The sequence below is a fragment of the Haemaphysalis longicornis genome, unplaced genomic scaffold, assembly GCF_048455015.1.
Source record: "Haemaphysalis longicornis isolate Haplotype H1 unplaced genomic scaffold, Haemaphysalis longicornis Haplotype H1 scaffold_2, whole genome shotgun sequence".
NCBI lineage: Eukaryota > Metazoa > Arthropoda > Arachnida > Ixodida > Ixodidae > Haemaphysalis > Haemaphysalis longicornis.
The window spans coordinates 182,799,517-182,821,163 of record NW_027526295.1 but is presented as its reverse complement, the minus strand read 5'-3'; the positions used below and the strand labels follow the sequence as shown (position 1 = coordinate 182,821,163).

Here is a 21,647-nt window from a genome sequence, read left to right as displayed (position 1 = left end):
ATAAAAAATGTTGACATAGTCTTGAGAACAGTCGTCGGTCTGCACCACAGCGCACCTCCTCAGTGACCAGTTACTCTGGTCAAACCAACCCCCCGCTGTGGCTCAGTGGCTAAGGCGGTGTGCTGCCGCGCTTAAGGACGCGGGTTCGATTCCCGGCCGCGGCGGCCGCTTCTCTGATGGAGACGAAAGGCGAAAATGAAAAATGCCCGCGTGTTTGAGATTTTGGTGCACGTTAAAGATCCCCAGGTGGTAAAAATTAATCCGGAGCCCTCCACTACAGCGTGCCTCATCGCCTGTCTAGCGTCGGCACGTTAAACCACATAATCAATTGCTCTGGTCAAACAAGCCGTGCAGGTCAACAACGAATGCCACCGTGCTGCACAGCGTCGATCAGAGTGTAGTAGTAGTAGTAGTAAGTATTGTTGAATAAGGCGGACTTAGCCTTGCATAGCTGCCGGCAATTGCTCCGCCTAATCGTCCCCAATACCATATCAAATCTCTCAAAGTCATAACACATCACTTAGTCCTAAAATAACAGACCCGCTATGTCACCACACCTCACTTAGTCCTGTGGACTGCAAGAATCCGAGTAGGAGATGAGACACCTCTCTTCGCACAATCCAGTGGTCCCTAGGAAAAATAATGTCCTCTGATGTAGCATGGGGCAGTGGTCACAGTGCAGATATTGTAAGTCCAATCATACATATAGCCTCCATATTCCTCAAGCTTACCTCTTTTGATGCAACGAATGGCGATGGCGAGACAGGTGTTGTGCGGCAAAGAAGACATATGGCATCATTTCTCAGAGCGCGTGTCATAGACACGACCTGCTTTATAGATAAGAAGTAAAGCATTGTAGGACTCTGGTTTTACCTTTCGCTAAGTCAGTTGTGAGTTATTACATGTGTGAGTCAACTCATGAAGGTAGTCGAACCGTTCCCGTTCCCACCTTTTTGGGGCGGTTGTTTCCGTTTTCCTTCACTTTCAAGCGGCGGCCGATTCTCGAAATATTGCCTCCGCACCTGATCATGGCTGAGGGTCAGCGCCCTGGCATCGTCTCACTGCAAAGCGACGTACTTTTCGAGCCATTGTTTACGGCAAAAAAAAAAAAAAAAACCGGAGGGGTGAAAAAATCTAAACAGAAGGCATCCCTGCGTAAAATTTTGAGTATGCGCAGCTTGTGTCTTCAGGGTCAGTAAACAAGGTTTATCGGGGCATGAGAGAAGAATAACTATACTAAACCGGCGAGGAAAGTAGGTCACGAGCGACTGAACAGGAACAAGAAGAGAACAATGTGTCAAGGCGAGGACGCGTTCGTTCCCGATTGTGACCGTGTGTCCGAGCCCCTCGTTGGATATTTTTTGATGTGTTGCGTGCGCCTGGTCGATTCGCGACCCTGTTGTGAATATAATATATTTAGTATATATAGTTGCGAGGTCAAAAGAATCGCATGCGCGCTACATTTAGATCGGTTGTATATGCGAGCGTATACAACTGTATACGGGAGCGTCCACCGACCCACGTGAAATAGAGGCTTCGTGCATATGCACTCGGTAAGCAATACATCCTCGTTCCTCGACGCCGGTTGGTTGCGGTTTAGAAGGTGCTGTAAAATGGGAATGTCATAAATTATATAGGAGTGAAGCTTTAGCGCAGGTCTTGTGTAATTCATAACAGCAGAAAATATCTCACAATTAAAGGGACCCCGCAACACATTTCTTCTTTTTACTTTTTTATATCCCAAATGCTTTCAGAACGTAGTCAACAAACACACTCAGTGCTTAGAGTAAAGGGTCACAAAGTACCTCAGCCAAAAATTACTGCTCTATGCTTACTAAAACTTTCTCAAAGGTTTTTTTTTTTTTTTTGTCTTTCCCGGGCTTGGCGTTCCGGCAGCGCTCGAACTACATCGGTGTAGCGGCTATTATTGGCCGGCTTTTTTTCCCAGTTGCAGCAATAAAAGCATTCGATAGCCATTTAAAAAAAAATGCCACAAAAGCACAGCAGAAACGGACGGCGCATGGGCTGCGACGGGCAAATTCACGCAGTGCCGCTCCGAGTTGGCGATAACGGTAGATTTTGCAGTGCTTCCAGACGCGAAGGAAAGAGTGAAAGCGTTTATCGGCAGTGTCGCACAGTCCCATAAATTCTCAAAAGGAAATTGTAGTTGTACTCATGGGGCAAGAATAAGATAGCAGGCGAAACTAGGCTTCCTTGCGCGGCCAGATAATGTCACAAGCACTCGTCATAAGTTAAGCTAGCGGCATCTGCCGCGGGTGAAGAAACTGCGCGGCCGTCGCAATCGGCATTTCACTGCCCAGCCCCGGAATAAGGGCGGCCGCTGTCACTTCGTCCATCAGGTGCCGCTACCCTCTCCTTCTCCGTCGCAGCTACGAAGATTTGCAGTCCGCCTTGGTTTTCATTGTGACATCACTCGCCCGGGCTTCCCGCAATGGGCCGTTTCGCCTCCTATATATTCTTGCTCCGTGGTTGTACGGAACCGTCGGAACGTTCTGTGCAGTTCGTTTTATGATATTTGTTCTGCAATCCTGGAATAGGGGACATTTCTTGTAGTCCAGTCGCACGGAGTTTTTTTTTTTTTTTTTTTGGGGGGGGGGGGGGGGGGGGGAGTGCTTACAATGGGATTTATTGTTTAACCAAGAGAGTACATGGCGCACTTTCTGTAGTTTAAGGTTTCCACTGCAAGGAAGGACGCTCGCTGCAGCCTAAGGATACAGAGCTTAGTCCGTAATCTACTTGCATGGAGGGAGCTCGTTGTGGCAGCAAAATTAGCCTAGACATAACCCGTATATCGCTATAAATTATTGCTACTATCGCGATAAGTCTGAAAGTAATAAAATAATAAGTTCCCTAAAAGAGTTCCAATGCCCACGGTGTCGCCACTTCTGTTACCAAGTTCCCTTGGCGTCGTGCACATTGGTAGTTTAGCTCCTAAGGCTCATTCCAGCTCGTCTAACAAAATGTCCCTTTGAAAGAAGTGGTTAGCGGTCGGGGAGTGAAGCCGAAATAAAAGTTTTGCTTTTGTATCTGCACAAGTGCGTTAGAGCCGGTCTGCTGCAATATGAGCGTGTGTAGGGGCAAAACCGCGAAATGCACTCGACAATCTTTGTGCGAGATAGATAGCGCTTAGAAAAGCACTGTTTATGCGCAGTGCCGTTTCAGCCATGTGCAGTGAAGCGGGAAGAGCCTCAAGTGGGGCAGCACATGTCACACCAGCACTTTCGCCTGTTGTCTCTTTGCTATCCGGGCTGCAAAAACAGGCCGCAACGGAAGGGGTTTCGAGAAGAGTCGCTCCTCGATAGAATTCGGCCGCTTCAGTAAACCCGTTTTTGGGGAGAACGGGACCCTTTCCACTTAGGCCCGTTTTTTCATTACGGAGTGAGAAGAAAACAGGCTCATCCGCTTCTCTCTCTCTCTCTCTCTCTCTCTCTCTCTCTCTCTCTCTCTCTCTCTCTCTCTCTCTCTCTCTCTCTCTCTCTCTTTTTTTTTTTTTTTTTTGCCTTCAGCGCGTGCGTGTGCACTTTGCTTATGGTGGCCATCAGTTCTCACTAAACAGGTGAGCGGTAAAAAGCACGAAGGCTTATGGGTACATTGTGTGCTCCCGCCACTTCCGGTTCGAGAGCTCTCCTGGCCTCCCGTACACCTGCGGCTTTGACGCGCGTGTGTGCGTGTTATTTATCTGTTTTCACCACAAGAAGAACGCGCATGGATCTCGCATTCAATGAATAACAACGATTAATCCTACTAGGGGCTTCTCTGAAAGGTACGCACTCTGTTACTAATAAACAGTACGCACACACGCGCGTGAAAGCCGCCGGCGTACGGAAGGGAATGCGAAATCTCGAACCGGAAGTGGCGGGAGCAGACGACGTGCCCATGAGCCTTTGCGCTTTTTAGCGGTCACCTATTCCACGTGTAGTGCATTCACAAATAAAACTAAGTACGTGAGTGCTCGCATGGTTTAGAAATTTTGCGCTTAAGGCATGCTAGAAGAGTGCGGTGTGTAAGAAATGAACACAGCCCTTTTCAATGAGAGTGTGCTCTTCCTCACTTCCTCTTCCTTTTTGTCTCGTCACGCAGGAGCGCCTTTTTCTTCGAGGTGCGTGCTGGAGCGCCGCGTCCAACAGCATGAGTTGCCTGCAGCTCTCCAACTCCATCCTCCAGATGACCGCCGCCTCGTGAGTACACATGGCTGTTTATCAACTCTCCGGATCTAAACGGGTGATGGAGTGATCGGGATATGTGTATGGGCGCCGCTATAGGTGTATATATTGTGAGGCCTTTTTTCCAGCCGTGGAGGTTGGTGGAGCCACCCTTGGTGAGAGGTCTGTGGACTGCTTTCTGTACGTTATCATCCTTAGATGACGCAACATCACTTCGTCCTCTTCTCTGTAGATGCTCGTAATCATGATGTGGGCCCGCGGACAGAAGCTTCATGCCAGATGAACAAGAAAACAATGTTCCCCTTGTTAATTTTGGCTTCAAGACTGCAAAGAAGCCATCTGGCTAACCAAGCCAAGTAGGCGAGGAACGGCGCCCGCGACTGCAGCGCCGGATTTCCCTCGTATGAAACTCCATGCCCGCGGATTCCTCGTTCGAGCTTCCGAATAAACGGTCGCCCTGAACATCGACCGCTCGAGTGAACCTTTTCCTCTCAATAGGTGACCGGTAAAAAGCGCAAAGACTCATGGGTACGTTGTTTTCTGCGGCGGAGTGCCGTCACTTCCGGTTTGGGAGCTCTCCTGGCCTCCCGTACACCTAGAGCCACTAGATGAGGTTTAAGCGTAGCTTATTAGTGGCTCTACCTACACCGTCAGCTTTCACGCGCGTGTGTGCTTGTTGTTTATCTGTTTCCACAGGGGAAAAACGCTAATGCATGGGGAATTCCATAAATAACAACGATTGACCCTATTCGGGGTGTATCTGACAGGTGAGCACCCTGTGACAATACACGCACACACGCGCCTGAAAGCCACCGGCCTACGGGAGGGCAGGAGCGATCTCGAACCGGAAGTTGTGGCAGCAGACGACGTATCCATGAGCCTTTGCGCTTTTTACCGGTCACCTATATATATATATATATATATATATATCCACCGCTGCAGCTTCCTACATTTGGGTCATCAATGGTTCATAGTGTGACGCGTCCTGACGACAACCTGCCTCAGGTTCCGGTCGTTTGTGAACCGTAGATGCGAAAGAGAGCTGCTAGAAGTGACCAGCGAAGAACCTCTCCAGATCTTTAACAAAGCGTGTGGTTCCACGTTCGACAAGAAGTCTCGCCAGCCTCGGAGAATCGTGACGATGGGAAAACCTATAGCGGCCATTCATTACCGTCGAAAACCGGGCGATCTTTCGCAGTTCGCACTGTAAAAAAGAAGCTTTCCCCTCGAATTTCGCGTTTTCTTCACGCCCAAATATGCGCGCCGCACAGCACGCACCACCGTGGTCACGAGTGCGTTCCTGGGAATATTTTCCACGCCTCCCGAGCTTCCTTCCATTTCGGCTGACCCCGGGGACCATTAGGCCGGAGATTCGCCCCGGCGCGGGCTTTTCGGCGGACGGAGGCGGCGCTGTTAGCAGCAGTCATGCTTCCGACACGCCGCCGCCGCCAGTGCCCCCGCTCTTCGTTGGCTCTGCTCTCCTGGAAATGCCGGACCTTCACAAAGAACGGACAGAAGTAAGGGGGGAAGACGAGGGGACAAAGAAAGAAAGCATTCTACTGCATGCCAAGAGACGAAGACAACTTTCACCGCGGCAGCGGACCTGCGGAGCGCAGGTCTGTGTTGTCGTCCCTCCGCACCCTGCTCGAAGCGGTTGGCTGGCATTTCCTGTTGACGTCACGGGCTTTATTTTTCGCTCACCGAGAGCCGTCCTCGGTGCCGTCTCCTTTGCGGCTTGGGGGACGACGCCGCCGTGCTGTGGGGACCGAATGCTTGGCGGGAGTCGGCGGCCAAGAAAGAGAATTCGATACCCACCCTCCTCCCCCCGCCGGAGTCCTGCCTGGCGGTGTCGGAGGTTTGGAGGAGGCGGCTGGGACGGACCCAACGTGGACGGCGAAGAGAACAACGCGGCGCGGAGGATGTCTGCTCCGCGGAGAGCGCGCGGCAAAGTTCGGCCGGTGTGGTGGGCGTGCCTCCCGCCTGTAGTTGGTACAGTTCGTGTTGTCGTAGGCGTTCGGCGCGCTTTCCCCCTTTTCGGGGAATCGCGCGTATTCGGGCCCCGTGTAGAATGCGCGGACATCTGCGGTTGGCGCACAAGAGCGGTGGGGGGCAGCGTGGTTGAAGGTGTGCTGAGAACGCGAACGGGGTGGGAAGTGCGGGTTTTGGCTAGCCGCATTCTCATACTACGTGGTACAGGGAGCCTGAATTTTCAATAAACTTGCATTGAGGTGAATGCTGATTGGTGAACTGCGTATGTAGTCGGACTGGGTGAGGGAACGGGTTTGTTTTGAAGTGAGCGTGCCGACGCTGCGCTTTGTTGATGAGAGGGGCGCAGGGTTTCATCACGCGCAGCTGAAACGTATGTCGGTGTTGTCGTAGGCACGTGGGATAAGAGCTATCTTACGATTCGTACTCGCAAGACGCTCTACGAAGGCAAATTGGGGGCCTTCCCTGTCAAAATTTACGAAACGCATGTGGGGTGTTCGTGCTGCATTTTTTCTTCCAAAAAAACTTTTGCTACAAATGGGTTGGACGGGACTGGAAGCGCTACGCTTCCTTTCAAACAGATGCGTTGAACACGGAAAAAATAAACGAAAATGAATCGACGAACACATGTCCTATTCCCCTCTCTCCCAGGGTTATTTGATAGCCTTCTCGTTGAGCGCTATTTTCTTTCTTCACAGCGGAAGCGTCGCATCGGCCAAAGAGAGAACAAAGCTCTCGAGGCGGGGTATTCGTAACCCGTTTCTCTACGAAACGTGATACATGTTTGTCGGAGCCTTGCGGGAGAGGGCCGGGGGAGAGCGGAGAGAGACCCACTGCAGCAGACAGGTCGAGGCAGACATGCCGCGGTGCGGACCCGCCGGCACCGATTTAGACACCTGCTCCGCATGAGGACCAAGGGCGCCTCGTGGAGGCAGCAGGAGCCGACAGAACCCCGCGCGGCAAGGTCGCCCCAGGTCACTCGCTCCGCTATAAAGGCTGAGCGCGCAGCTGTCGGGTTGAACATATTGTGGTTGCATTGCGCGAGGGCACCTCGTGGAGGAGCAAGAGACTTAGAGAAAGGGGGGAGGGGTGGACAAAATTCGGTGTCTCGGAGTGCGGCAACTGGGCTGTTGGCGGCACCATCGCCTCCCCTTGAACCCGGGGGGCTGTAGCAGGTGGTGCCGGCGGTGACGAGCGGATAGGAGGGTCAGTGCGCTTTCTGCATCGCAGCGCAGGTCACTTTCCTGGCTGATACTTTTCTTTGCCGGGGTCTTCTCCCGGCCAGGTGTTCTCGCGTTGCGTGCAGCCTCGTGAGTGGGCGCGGAGGGCCATTCTCCCCATCCAAAAAGTGTAGCCCTTTAGTCCTTTTATTCCTTGCTTTACCTAATCAAATCATTTTCGAGTTTCCTTCTGGCACAATAGAACACGGGTAAGTAATTGTTAGCAGTAGTAGTAGTAGTAGTGTGTGATGTTGAATGAGGTGGACTTAGCCTTGCATAATAGCCTTGCATAACTGCCGGCCATTGCTCCGCCTAATCGCCCCCAAAACAATATCAGAGACACGCAAAGTCACCACACCTCACTTACCAAAGGTCCGAACGTTGCCGCTTAAGCTCGACCGTGCCTGTGTTCTCTCGCCCGAATGGTATCCGCGCGTGTTCCCGAGAAAAAAAAAAAAACGATGCTAAGAATGAACGAATGAAAAGATTTCCAGAAAAGGATGGTGTTTCGGCCGGCTTGGGGAGGAGTGGTTGGGGTTTTAGGAGGTCGGGCTGCGTTACACATCCGTAGGCTGATGCCGCTTGCTTGAGCGAAATGCCAGAGGGACGTGAAGATTTTCATGAACTCCGCTGCTGCTGGGTAGATCCACTGTTGGAGCGAAGGTATTATTTCCTTGCGCGTTCGTCCCGCTCGTGCTGGAGTCCCCGGCAGTGCCAAATGAGGTGCTGTGTGTCAGGCTGTATCTGGTGTCACTAGCTGTATCTACCCGGCGTTGCATGTGTTGCACGAACCGTGAGTGTTCGCACGTGGGAAAGAGGTTCCTCGAACTTGTTGGCCTTGCACCGTCGTCTTTCTTTCCTGCTCATCGCTTGTGGAGGATGTCCTTTCTCGTCGCTGCCACTGTGCGTCGTCATGCAAGAAGCGCAATATCGATCCATTATTTTCTTGAAACGGAACGAGCAACAGCAGAAATACGCACCTATGCTGAGGGAGAATGAAAATATGGTTACGCCTAACTATGAGGGAGGGGTAACCATAGGTTAACCACGCGCGGAGACCTAAAAGAGGAGGCGGAGCAAGTTGTGATGTTTTTTTTTTTTTTTTTTGCATTGCGTGTTTTCTTATAACTGAACGAACCATTCTTTCACACCTGTATATTAGTGTTCGTAAGTGGGATAACTTTTATTGCGGCGGTACGAAAATACTACAATCTTTGGTCATCAGCTTTTCACTATAATCGAGAAAATCCTACCCGGAGTTGTAAGCTCGCATGTGTAAAGGCCCGTGTAAAGGATGAGCACGTCCAACGCCGTCCATTTTGAAAAAAAAAAAGAAGAAGAAGCTTGCATTCACGCGCAAGACTTGAATGGCGAAGCTGTTGCAGGTGAGCATTGCCGTACACATAGTAAAAGTTTAAGTATCACTACCCGCCGCGGTGTCTCACCGACTAAGGCATTGTGCTGCTAATTCCCAAGGACGCGGGTGTGATCCCAGCTGCGGTGGCTGTTTTTCTGATGGATGCGAAAAGCGAAAACGCCCGTGTCGAGATTTAGGCGCACGTTAATTAGACCTCCAGGTGGTCAAAATTAATCCGAAGCCCTCCACTGCGGCGCGCCTCATAACCCAGGTGAATTCATCAATTCAAACGTCAAATCAACCTTTGCTTGCCAGCAAGCAGTCTGAATTAGAAGGTCCACTTTCCCGCTTTTGTGGACTCTACGGCTTTCACAGGAAAGGTCAACCGCATTTTCCCGTACATTTCATTTCTTTTGATTGCCGACGCTTTCCTGGAAATCTGCTATCTGCCTTTCGATATCTGGCGAAAAATCAGGCGGCATCGCGGCAGATCGCCAGCGATGCCGGTGCCCTCGATTCCCTGAACGCGTTTAACCTCTGGGTCGGCGTTTCAAACTCGCACATTTATAGCGTGAAGGTAAATAGCGCTTTTTGCGTCATTTCTGGCCCAGGAAAGCGGAGGCAATAAAAAGGGGTTTAACAGCATTACAATTTCCCATCTAGGAAACGCTCTCAAGGATCAATCGACCGTAAGCTTGCAGCGGTGTCGTCAGCAGAATATAAAAAAAAAAATAGATTTACGCACGTACCATTCATTTTGGATTTAACAGTGTGGTGTGGCCCCGATTTAAAAGTAAGGCGAAGATTAGGCTTCGTACGGTGAAAATTGCGCTGAATAGGGTGCACTACATTGCGGTGAACTCTGAAGCAATAAACGGGAATTTTTTGGTAATGTACTCTCACCGAACCGGAAGTGTACGAAGTGTTTTCCTTGCAAAGTGGCAGCATTGATAGTGCATGGTAATATAATTTGCTCTGAAGACGGTGCCACCATATATGCGAAGTTTTGTGGGTATTTATGTCTGTTAAATAGCTACTGCACGATATTTAGAACATTGTGCTCGCCTGGCGTTGTTCAAAGAGTCTATGAGGAAACTTCATAAAACACATACTGCCGCTTGTGAAGAGCGCCTTTTTTATCTGAGGGTCCTACCTAAGAAACATAATAACTGCGAGCTATTTTGTTCTGCGTAACAATATTAATGAAGTAGAACCTTGGGTCACAACTTGTGGCGCTAATGTGCGATTCAAAATAGCGCCAACTCACGGTTGGCGCCGTTTCAAATCGTTTAAACCTTCCCGCCGACGTGCGATTGGCGGGTGGCCTGCGCCGCCTTTGCTTAGAGTTCCTGTATATGCTCCCTACGGGAGCAGAGTTGCGCCTTTGATTTCCATTCGCCGCTCACGACCCTATTCGCTGATCGCCATCACGTGCACAAAAAGCATCCACGCACCGCAGAGAAGCCGGCGATGCGGCTGCAACGCCGCTGCTGCCCTCTGCTGTCGGCGTCTTTAGTACATTTTGAACCGCTGCCATGTCGCATTCGTAGTTCGTAGCGCGAGAGAGACAAGCCGCAACACGCTAGTACATGAAGAGTATCTTTTTTGCACAACTCCAGTACGCGGTCAAGCCGACAGCCCTGAAGGCCTAGAATTTGTTTTGGTCTTCCATTTTCGCTGTTGTCGGTTATTAGCAGCTGACTGATCCTTTTGTTCGAATGCTTACATGAGAAGCTGACGCCTAGCTCTATTTTGCACAGCCATATCTTCCCGATATTCGGATAAGCGTTATAGGAAAACTGCACATAAGAGGAGGAGAAGGAGTAAGAGGAGGAGGGGAAAACTTTGTTTAACAATTAAATCGATCTGGTTAGTGGGCCGGGTCCTCAGTCCAGGACAAGAGAGTAAAAGTAATTTTCTTCAAATCATAGAACGCTATCCCGAGTAGAATACGATTTGTTCTTCGCGCCTGGAAGGGTTGAAACACGCCGTGTGGCAAGAGAGAGACCTGCAATTTTTGAATACCCTTATACACTGCATGCTTCGCCCCTCCCCAGGCTAACCAGATAGATTTAATTGTTAAACAAAGTTTTCCCCTCCTCCCCTTACTCCTCCTCCTCCTCTTGAGTGCAGTTTTCCTATAACGCATATCCGAATATCGGATGGCTGTGTAAAATATTCCGAAATATCCCTCCAGGTCTTAACAAACATATATGTGTTACTATAAATTTAACGAAGACGTGACTCGTTTTGCTCAATAAACCTCCATACTGGTTAGATGCCTGGTCACATCACTTTACGTTGTCAAGGCATGAAAGTTTGCCGACATGCACTATAGACTGCAAAAACTGTAGGTTGAGTTCCAAATAGCCCAGTGTGTATATACGCGCGTGCTGATTCTATACCAGGCATCTAACCAGTATGGAGGTTTATTGAGCAAAACGAGTCACGTCTTCGTTAAATTTATAGTAATACATATATGTTTGTTAAGACCTGGAGGGACATTTCGGAACATTTTGCACAGCCATATCTTCCCGATATTAGGATATGCGTTATAGGAAAACACCCCTAATAATAAAGCAAAGCGCGCGTTACAAAAAAAAAAAAAAGCAGCGACGTCGGGGCGCGCTCACGCTCCCCTCGCGCGGTGCGCACGACTCCTTCAAGCCCGACGGTTGGCTTTCCCACGCTGCTTTGGATGCTCGGCGGTCAAGATGGCGGACCTATGCGCAACTCTGCTCCCGTAGGGAGCATATACAGGAACTCTACCTTTGCTGGACGGCGTGAGCCATCTGGTGAACGATCGGATGACTGCGCGCCCGGAAATCCCCGTTGACTAACGGTTTCTGAGGAGGGCGCGACGCGTCCGTGCCGGTGCTGCCATCTAGCCTAGGAGACTGAATTTACAAAAGCCGTCAACGCTTCGGCTGCTATGGACGCGGCAGCCCATTCAGTCTGCGGCCGAGTTCTTGCCAATTTGTAAGTGGAATACCCCTTTCAATTTTTATAAAAAATTGTTTCTGCATCGTACCGTTTAACGCCCCGAAGAAGAATGTCTCGATAACGCCTCCCTCGTTTTATTATTGGGGGTAGTTTTCTGAAAGGTGCAGCAAATATGGCAGAACTCCGTACTGTTGCTACTGTCAATTCTCCGCACTCGCTCTCGCTCTCTCTTTCCCTCGTGCTGTCAGTGCCGCATGGTAGGTTGTAGCCGGTACCTCGGCGTTTTTGGTGTCAGCGGCGTGAAAGTAGCAACTACAGGCGTTCGTTGGGGCGATTTGAAAAGGCGGAACGAAGATACAGCTCTAGAAACATTGTTCTATTTTTCTAATTGCAAGCAGCACGCGCGGCTTCTCTTGGTATTTGTGTGAAGGGAACTTGCTTGGAACAGTAGCCAAGTAACGGCGCTGTGTTGCCTGACGTGTAGCGCATTCCTTAACGTTTTTGCCGCTCGGTTGGTCTCTTGCTTGCGTGGGTTCCGAGTGTATATTCTGTTTTTTTTTTTTTCCCCGATAAGCGTCTTCCTACGTACCAGCCGGAGTGTCTTAGGACATATCCGCCGGTGAATGCGCTCTGGTGCCCTGGGGGCCTATCGGTCGCTCAACGTTTCTTGACCTGGAACGCGAAGTAGGCCTTGATTTGCAGCCACGCTCGTAAGCCGGACTTGTCGACGTTACGCTAGTCAGTTTTGACGGGCAGTACTGGTTTCAGACGTAGTACACGAGAAACGCCTGAGGGCTTAACGTGGCATTTGGGTAATTTTTCCGGTGTGGCCCTAAAATTGTTCTGGCTGCTTGGATACCTCGACGTTTGCGTTGTGCTTGTCTGTAAAAAGCCGGTGCCCTGTCGTTTAATACATTAACTGAAGGTATATTTCATAACTCGCGCTTACGTACCGGAGCACTCATTCGCTATTATTTTAATGATGATGCTTTTGCCTAATTCGCATGACTCATGATTGCGATAGCGACAGCGGTTTTCGGGGACATCTTGAACCCACTGAAGGGATAAGCAAAGATTAACTAGCCGTGACCTGTAAAACTAAATCGCGATGGTAAACGAAGGAACGAAAAACTGCGGCAGGAACACGAACACAACGTAAAAAATTGAGTGCCGCGAGTGCAATGACGCTTCAGATTTCGACGCCAGTGAAGCTAATAAGGATTTAAATTATTAGTTATTGAAATTGACGGAGTCATTCAAACGGTTGGTTCTTTTCTAACTGACGGGTTGTAAGTTATATGATTAGCCGCTCTATCAAGCATTTGCCAGTCGCGTCTTGTGGGTGTATGTTCAGCTTTGTGTACGTTTCTGAGTCGACCGCATTGGAAGCGGTGAGTTTAAGCGTAGTTGAAGCCATGGTTGAAATAACCATTTTGTTAAAATTCCATGGCTTTCTTGCGATTGAGCGAATACTTTTATTTAATTGATTAGCTGCTTTTTAAGGTCCGGCCAATCCGCCCGTGAATATGCGTGGGCATAATCTTGCCGCACTTGGTCGCCATAATTTACGGCTTTCGCTGTCGTAAAGTAAAAAAGTAAAAAAAAAATCTTGTAAGAACTTGTGAAGTAAACGCCCAATATCTCGGGTCTCGTATTGCCCAGCATGCATGCGTTTACAGCACAGACGAAAAACAAAACAAAAAAAAATTCCACTTAGTGGCGTGACTTTGGCTTTTGGGATTAACGCCGGTTCGTAACAAAACGCAAAAGTTTCGCAGGATCACATCATCTGGCGTGCCCTCTCGCTGTTAGGCGGGCGGTGGTACTCAGTGACTAGAGGTGTTCGCATCCTTCACTTTGTGGGAAGGTGTCGCGCGACCTGGCGCGGTTCGGCGTTTTGGTTGCAGGAGGCTCGAGAGAAACAGCTGTATGCTTGGGCCAGTGTGTTGATCGCTGGACCTGTAGCTTTTCGCGCCGTTGGCTCCTTCACCTCGGACGCGTTCGTGACCGCCGCGTCACGAGCGGCAGACACGTCTCGTCAGCTGGCCCTGGCGTGCGTGAGCTGCCGCTTCAGAATTCCCTGTCTCTAAGTGGTTTGCGCGGCGAACTACCGCGTACGTGCTCGACTTGTAGCCTAATGGTCACCCGCCACTCTTTTCTAGAAGGACTGGTGGCTGAAATAGTTGCATCCAAGCATGATCAACTGTATCCAAAAAGTGCGACAGCCAAGTGACCGACACTCGTCGTGTAGCCTTCTAGCTGGTCCCCAGCAGTGCAGACAAGGTGGAAATTCGTGAACACAAGCGTTCCTCACCAGACCGGGACCTGGTAGCCCCGGTGTAATATTCGGGAGCCTTACGAACTCTTGCTCTAAAGCATTCGTTTTAATTTCTTTCGCGAAATGCGCGTTTGTGGTACGCGTCAGAATGTATCAGTTTTCCCTCGGGTTTCAGCGGTGTGGTGGGGATAGGGGGCTACCGGTTTAGAATGAGCCACTTCGGTATTATGAAGCAGCTGCGCGTTCAATGGCGTTTTGCGCATCCCCGACGTCTGGAGTGCTACTTCTTCCGGTACAGATAACGACGTCGGTTACCAGTGAGGCTGCACTCGATGGATGCAACCATGCTAAGAAACCATGAAGACAAATTACGGGTTTGGGTCTGACTTTGTCCTGATGATAATGGCGCCAGTTTTATCGCTAACTCCAAACTAATAATGCAGACATTAAGGGAAAGCAGTGACGATTCCCCAGCCAATTTCCCGGCGATTTCTCAATGACGTCACAGAATCTTGTCTATGCGATTGGCGGACCCCGACTTAAGCCACCGCCAACAGTCGTGACTAGACGGTTGTGGGGCCTCTTGTCCCGTTAGGGAGTATCACATGAAGGCTAACCTGCAGTTAACGCACCGATCACTGCCTTTTTTTACGCGCCGGCCCATAATACGCCACTCCTGCCCATATTACGTCACTTGAGCGCGAAATTTAAAAGTTCTGCAACATTTCCTCTGTTTCTTCGGTTAAAAAACGTCTTCTGTGGCAGGAATGGAGCTTATTGAGTTACAACTTACCAGAAGCTGAAACCTGCTCTATGAGAGAAGCGTTCTGCCTTCCTGCGGGGTCGATAATTATATAGGCTCATAAATGGTGGAGTGAGTGAGTCATTTTGGGCTTTCTTGTGGTTGACGCAGTACTGTGTGCGTCATGCGCGGGAAATGCGCCTCAAACCCGCGCGCGCGCGTCTCGCTGAGTCAGAATTTGAGGCGCGGCGCTTCTCGGTCGATGGCGGTGGTGACGGGGCGAGTTGGACTCCGCGATAACGTTCGTCCGAAATCACTTGCGATACATCATTTTGACAGATATGGGCGAAGATATTTGGAGAAGCGTTCTTCGTTCTACAGTGTTCGTCCCTGACCTTTTACCCTCACATTTTGTTGGGTTTGCGCCGTTGTGTGCATAAGTAAATCTTGGTTATAGCGAAGTGCTTGGGACGGGAAACTGGCTTCATTATAAGCGGTACTTCGTTGTTGTGTGCATAAGTAAATCTTTGTTATAGCGAAGTGCTTGGGACGGGAAACTGGCTTCATTATAAGCGGTACTTCGTTGAAAGCGGGGATTATGTGCTCTGTGTACACTGCAGCGGGGACTATAAAGCACTTCGAAGAAAGCGATTTCGTTACAACGACGGTTTACTTATGTACAAGCTTCACTCTATTAGCTTCTTTTTGTTTTGTTTTTTCTGAATGGGAAACACTGGGGTCGCTATCAGAAAAGCGCCTCGAAATCTGGCAGTATGTATTCAGGCGTTGTTGTCTCTTTTTTGCCTTAATCAGAAGGTTTGACGACGGAAAAAATAAAACGTGGGTTTAGGGCCGTAGTGGAGGGCTTCGTATTACAGTAGGCTCCGCTTAAGACGAACTAAGTTAAGACGAATTAGGTTAAGAAGAACTCGGATAAGACGAATTCCATGGTTTAGACGAACAACAACGAGGAAAAAAAAAAACCTTCGGGTAAGACGAATTCCTTATAACGCGAACGCATTTTCACGCTCCCTTCGAGTTCGTTTTAACGGAAGTCTACTGTAGTTGAGGACACGTGGTTGATCTTTAACGTGCGTCGAAATCTCCACGCACAGGCATTTTCGTTAAAAAAAAATGGCGGCCGGGGCCCCGGTTGGTTCCAACCCGCGTGTTCTTGGTTCTTTCATCAGAAGGTGAAGCGGATTTCGGGTCTCGTGATAGTTTCGTATCGCCTCTTGCTAGTTCGATCGTTTCGGAACGCCTGCCCGTGTCGCTTGTTCTCAACGAAGCTTTGTCTTGCTCTTAGTCGAAATACATACACGATGAATGCTTAAAATGTTTCTTAGGGTTCGCATAATGGCTTCGTCGGAAAGGTGGGTGTTTCGCTCAATGTGGAGGTGTACCTATTTCTGGCGCCTCTGCCGAGCTGTTGCCGCTGCAGTGGCACGTGTTGGATGCCTTTCGCAACAAACCGCTTTTATGGTCATGTACCATAATGGATATCCTTGATTAGTGCTGTCGCAATCATTGCAAGGAGAATGGATTGGGCCACTGCGCAGACGAAAAACTCTGGAGTTTTTTTGTTGTTCTTTTTCTATAAGGACAAACCAATTTGTGTTGCGTCACGGTATACAGACGTTTTGCAGGGGTTTATTTTTTATATATAAAATAGCAGTGTAATCTGAGCGAATGTTGCTTTTTTTTTTTTTTTTTTCTCGTCAAAACTATGTCGGAGACGAAAAGAAATGATTGAGCTTCGGGTACGACTGCTGAACTCTTAGTTGTGTTCTGATAACGGTCCTTACACCACGTGTATTTTCTGAGTCGCTCTACGCAATTTCATTTGAAATCGATTCTTGTGGACTCTAGTAACAGATCCGTTAGCAGTACATGCTGGTGCTCCCATCGCCCATAGAACACCCCGCGCCCGCAAAGTGCAGCGCACGCTTTGCTGCAATGCTGCGCTGCGGTATTCATGGGTATCCTGTTTAATGTTTAATGGGATCCCGTTTAATGGGGGTCCTGTTAATGTTTTCCGGGGATATACTGCAACATTTTCTACAGGCTTTGCAGATTTTATAATTGTATGTGTTAATTTATTGCAGCAACACCGCGTTTCCGCTTCCACTTGACGTACACAGGCACGGTCGTGTTCTTGCTGTATACTGGGTAACCGAACGACGCATTCTTTCGCGAAGCACGAGGACGCGAGTTCGGCCCCCGGCCGCGGCGGCCGTGTTTCGACAAGGGCACAGCGGAAACATACAAAGCCTCCTGAGGGGACTTTTTTCGTGCCAAGGTGTCCCGCACGGGTCCCAGGATAAAAATTGGCCGCGTATCTGCTCCTTTCGTTGCAAATGTCGTCAAAAGACGAAGTCTTTGTGGACATCTTCCCAAGGAAATGCCCTCTTCGCTTTCCCGCTCACCTCTCATGCTGTTCCTGTTGCGTCGCGCTCACTAAACACACCAAGGTAAACACACTAAAGGTTTGCTCAAGGCGATTTGTATTTACCGCGTTCCACTGCTACAGGCGGGGTTCGTCGATGCCAGCGCTGCAGTACGGCGGAGACGCGCGTGAATCGAGGCGGCCAACTCTAAGGTTTATGGAACCGCGTTGCCGTGCTCCACGTGCGTTCCAAGCGGAACGTGAAACCTAGGTAGTGGAACCTTTTTTTGCTGTTGCCGTGTGATTTCTCATATGCCGCCCGGAGGTGGCGCGGGCAACAGCAGGCGGTACGCGTTGTTCTGCGGTAGATGTAGAATATCATTTGCTATCGAAAAACCAAGCATCCAGGAATTTTTTTTAATAAAGGAACACTGTAAATATCCCTTGGGTACTGATTTCCTGTCTTATATTTGCGTAATGTCTTGTTCTTGTTCAACAAAGCTGACAAGCATGAACATATAAACCGGGCATAGACGTTTACATTTGGCTGTGAGTATATAAGACTATTGCGCAATATCAATTTTACTTTGGCCGGGTGGCTGAATCGAGTTACAGACAGACAGACGGACAGACAGTCAATGCCCGCGCATATGCGTTTTGAAAGGCAACAGTAATTGGAGGGTTTTAATAAGACCCCGCAGCTCTGGAGCGCTTACCTGAACGATCAGTTACCCGACTAAGCACCTTAATTAAAATTTTTTGACAAGGTATACTGAAACCTGGTACCAGACAGACATACAGACAGACCAAAATTTCCGGGTTTAAGTAGCCCAAGAAAGACTATCGTCTTTAACAAACTATCATCTTTAATCAAATCAGATGCGAGCGCGGAGCTCGCGTGACCAGAACTACAAGACACTGCGGGTGCTCACGCTCGCATTCCAAGTCTTGTTGACGGCACGTGCCGAAGCTTTCAAGCAACTTTTCCGGTCGCCGCAACGACAGTCGCCCGCAATCAGACGCGGTCGTGGTTACCTCTATGAAAGTCGCACACGTCAACCTTGGGGTATAGTAGAACAGCGGTTATCGTCGCAGAGCGCGGTTGACCTTGCTGAACGGCCTTGTACTGGATTGGGGGTTCTTCCGACGTTTTCGCCGTAATTACGCGGCGAAAGCCGCGCCAGTTTTTCTTTTACCTTCGCTGGACAGTGCAGTTGACTATGCTGAAATGGAAGGCTTTGTGGTCTGCGCGGGTAGGGGGGAGGGTTTGTGCGCCATCGACGCTGTCTATTCTTTCCTGTTTGTGCCACCCGAGCCAACGTTTGCTCAGACGGCGTATACAGACAACGTAACGTCCGCTGTAGTCGGGTGTACCCAGCTGCTGTCTTTTGTTCGGCTGTCGCCGCTGATAAGACAGTGAGCAGGCGTGCGCCATTTGCGGATGACATGTGCGCAGCGCTATACGTATACGTCTCTAGCGATGATTTTGTTGGCACCTCGATTGCCGAAGAGGCGTCAAATAGAAGGCGCGGAAAGGTCTAATGCCCGTTTATTTTTTTACTCAATCGCCTTCAGACAGTGCGGAAAATGTGGGAGAATTTGGCGTGGGGAAGCGGAAACGGTGTTAGTGGCGTCACGGAAATAAATGAGGGGTGAAGAAGCAGTCTGTAGCGCGCTGAGAGAGCCGCTAAAAGGACTACGAGGAGACAAATAGTCCACTAGGGAGTGGGATTCGTGTAGCAAAAATTCAGGCTCCGATATTCTTGACATGCCGCGTTTCCCACGAAGGATAGTTAACTATTAACTCTAATAGTTAAGTATTGCTTTCTTATTGAAAAAGAGTGACTATTGGCGCCCGGCGCCACTTATTTTCTGCCAAAATAGTTGCGACACCTTTTACCGCGACAGCGAAGTGTGTCGTGTAACGAACTGTGTGTAACGAACTGTGGCGTACGTTCTTGCCTGCTCCGCTTCACCGGACTGACTCACTACTTGAGATATACCCCAGACAAATGTTGGAAAAATGCGGGTTCAATATTGTCACTACCTGCGCTACACAGAAACTTTCCATCGACAGTTGGCTACCTACTTACACGTGCGCCTAAGTAAAATAGATTTACAATGCGCGCTTCGGTAGACAGTTCGTTCGAAAGCCCTCTGCAGACCTTGGAAACGGCCGTGTAGCACGAGTGTATCACGTGCCTTCATCATACGCAACAGCAGCCCCTTTGGTCGAGTCTATTCGAATCAAAGCCGCCGGCTAGGTTCCCCAATTTACCGCTGCGCCGGCGTTCTCTGCCAGTTCATCCCGTGTCATTATTCCGACGCGCGTAAGCAGCAGTGCAACAAAACAGGCGCCCGGGTACGGAGCGCCGCGGAAAGAAGCTGCACTTTCCGTGTTCTGCAGGACTCTTGACAAACGAGGACGGCATCGGCAGGTTGCGCAGCCTTACGCCGGGCCACTGCGGGAAAGACGCCCGGCTCGCGTCCCTGCCAACAGCGAAGCGGCTTTCCCGCAGTGCCTCAGAGACACGTGGCAGATGCTCTTGCGCCATAAAGGCGGCGCGCGCGCGAAGAGCTGCGCTCACTCTAGCGCTTCGGCTGCGCGGACGGAGGAACGGAGAGCTGGAACGCGGTGTACTATTTATGATTTTAATCCGAAAGGGTTAGTTGTTCGATAAGTCGAAAATCCGGCGTAGTCAGCGTCGTAGCCGAGAGATGGCACACCAAATGGCGGTCGGCGCAGAGAATAAACGTGAAGAAAATGAGTTGGAAAGCAAATCCGCTAAATTTGGGTTTGAATGGGAATCGAACCCGCGACCTCCCGAATTTGAGAACTGCTCGCCTCCGCTAAGCGACCACGTCTCCGTGGTTGAAGCAAGATGATTGAAGGTGAACCTAGCCATGTTGTTTGTTTTGGTGACTTACGCAAGTAGGAGTGACTTGCGTGTACGAAAGCGTTTCAGTCGCGGGCGTGTCGTTTCTGCTCATCTGCCGCAACTCCTTAGATACCGGCTCGCTGAAATATTTGCGTCACTTGGAATCGGTACTCGCACGTTAGGCTTTGGATGCTTCAAAGGGTCTCGAGAGGAACTGGATATATATTCGCTTCGCACCACTCCTCAACACGTACATTTTATATTGGCTTTAAATGTGCCATACCCTTGCTTGAGCGGTTATTGTTCCCCACTTTTTTTTCTTGGGGGGGGGGGGGGGGGCACGGGATTTTTAAAAGGTTTAAATGGTGTGTCTGTATAAAGAATTTAGAAACGTGTGTTACGTATTGAGGCGTCTACATGAGGACTCTGAGCACAGTATCTAAAGAAGTGTTAGTTAGTCGAGTCATCAAAGCACGCTTCCGCTAAATTTCAGCCTTGCTTGGCGATGCCAATGCGGTACGCGCCGACCTCACGTCATGCTGAACGTCACAGGTTGACGAACACTATAACGTCTCGTCTCTTTCCGCTTTGGTGACAAATGTCGACACGCTCGCTTCAAACGTGTGGCGGGCGGGAACGACGCCTCGCTTGCCGATAATGAGGCCTTAGCTGGATCGAAGAGGGATACTTGCGTGCTGTGACGTCACCACACCAATTGTGGCTCCAGCGTGACTTACCAAGATATACCATCGTAAGCCCATGCAATGCTGGCCCCCCATTTCTTTACGCCATCTCGAACTTTGAAGAACGAACAATGTATTTTACGCGTAGTCACTCTTTGCGTACCTGACACTAGTTGATTTAGAAAGTGTACTTTTATTTAAGGCAGCATTACCGCAAGTGATAGATAGTGACAGGCGTAGAATCCGAGTGAAGCGATCAGCTCAATGGAATCTCACTGCCATCATGGCATTAAAGGAGCCATGAAGACAAAGTACAAGTTGGGTTTATTTGAAAGACAGCCTAGTCCCGATAACAGTGATACCAATATCATCGCAATCTTCGAACAAATAACGGAGATATTAAAGAAAACGTGTGAAGCAGTCGCGACCCCCTAGCCAATTTCCCGCAACTTTTCTATGACGTCACGGAACCTTGTTTGCGCGATTGGCGGCCGCCTAACTGACCTGTCGCGACGACACATGACTGGACGTCTGTAATGGGGCATCTAGTTCCATTTGACAGCATCACTTGAATGCTAATGTGCAGTTAACGCACTGAAAATTATGTTTTATTGTTCGCCCGTATGACGTCATTCTTGCTCATAACACGTCACTGTGGCGCAAAATTTGAAAGTTTTTAAATACTTCTTGTTTTTTTTTTTCGTTAAAAAACATCTTTTGGTGTTGTAATGGAGCTGAGTGAGATACTGAATCCTAGTTCTTTCAAATTACACGAAGTTCTATTTTCTCTTCATGGCTCCTTTAAACGAATATATATCGCGCGCGCGCGCGCGCGATATACATAACATGCGAAAACCAGAATTCTCTTGAATGCAGTGTGGTCGATTATATGTGGTATTTGTTAAATGCAATTTAGTCGCCTTTAAAAAGGGGGTGGCCGATCTAGGAAAACTACGAATTCCGGTTTTTAGCGAAAAAAAAAAAAAAAC

General features: G+C 49.4%; 1 protein-coding gene across 3 annotated transcripts in view; it reads left to right on the top strand.

Moving 5' to 3' along the window:
- Positions 1-21,647, top strand: part of LOC144169615 (growth factor receptor-bound protein 14-like) — a 190,079-nt gene that overhangs the window by 63,438 nt on the left and 104,994 nt on the right. For 2 of the 3 annotated variants that reach the window (XM_077698868.1, XM_077698867.1), the window contains exon 2: positions 4,102-4,199. In XM_077698868.1, coding sequence (XP_077554994.1) covers positions 4,102-4,199 — 98 coding nt within the window. Of the gene's footprint in view, positions 1-4,101; positions 4,200-11,633; positions 11,727-21,647 lie in introns of those variants that run through there. The other variant, XM_077698869.1, reaches the window with a different exon arrangement.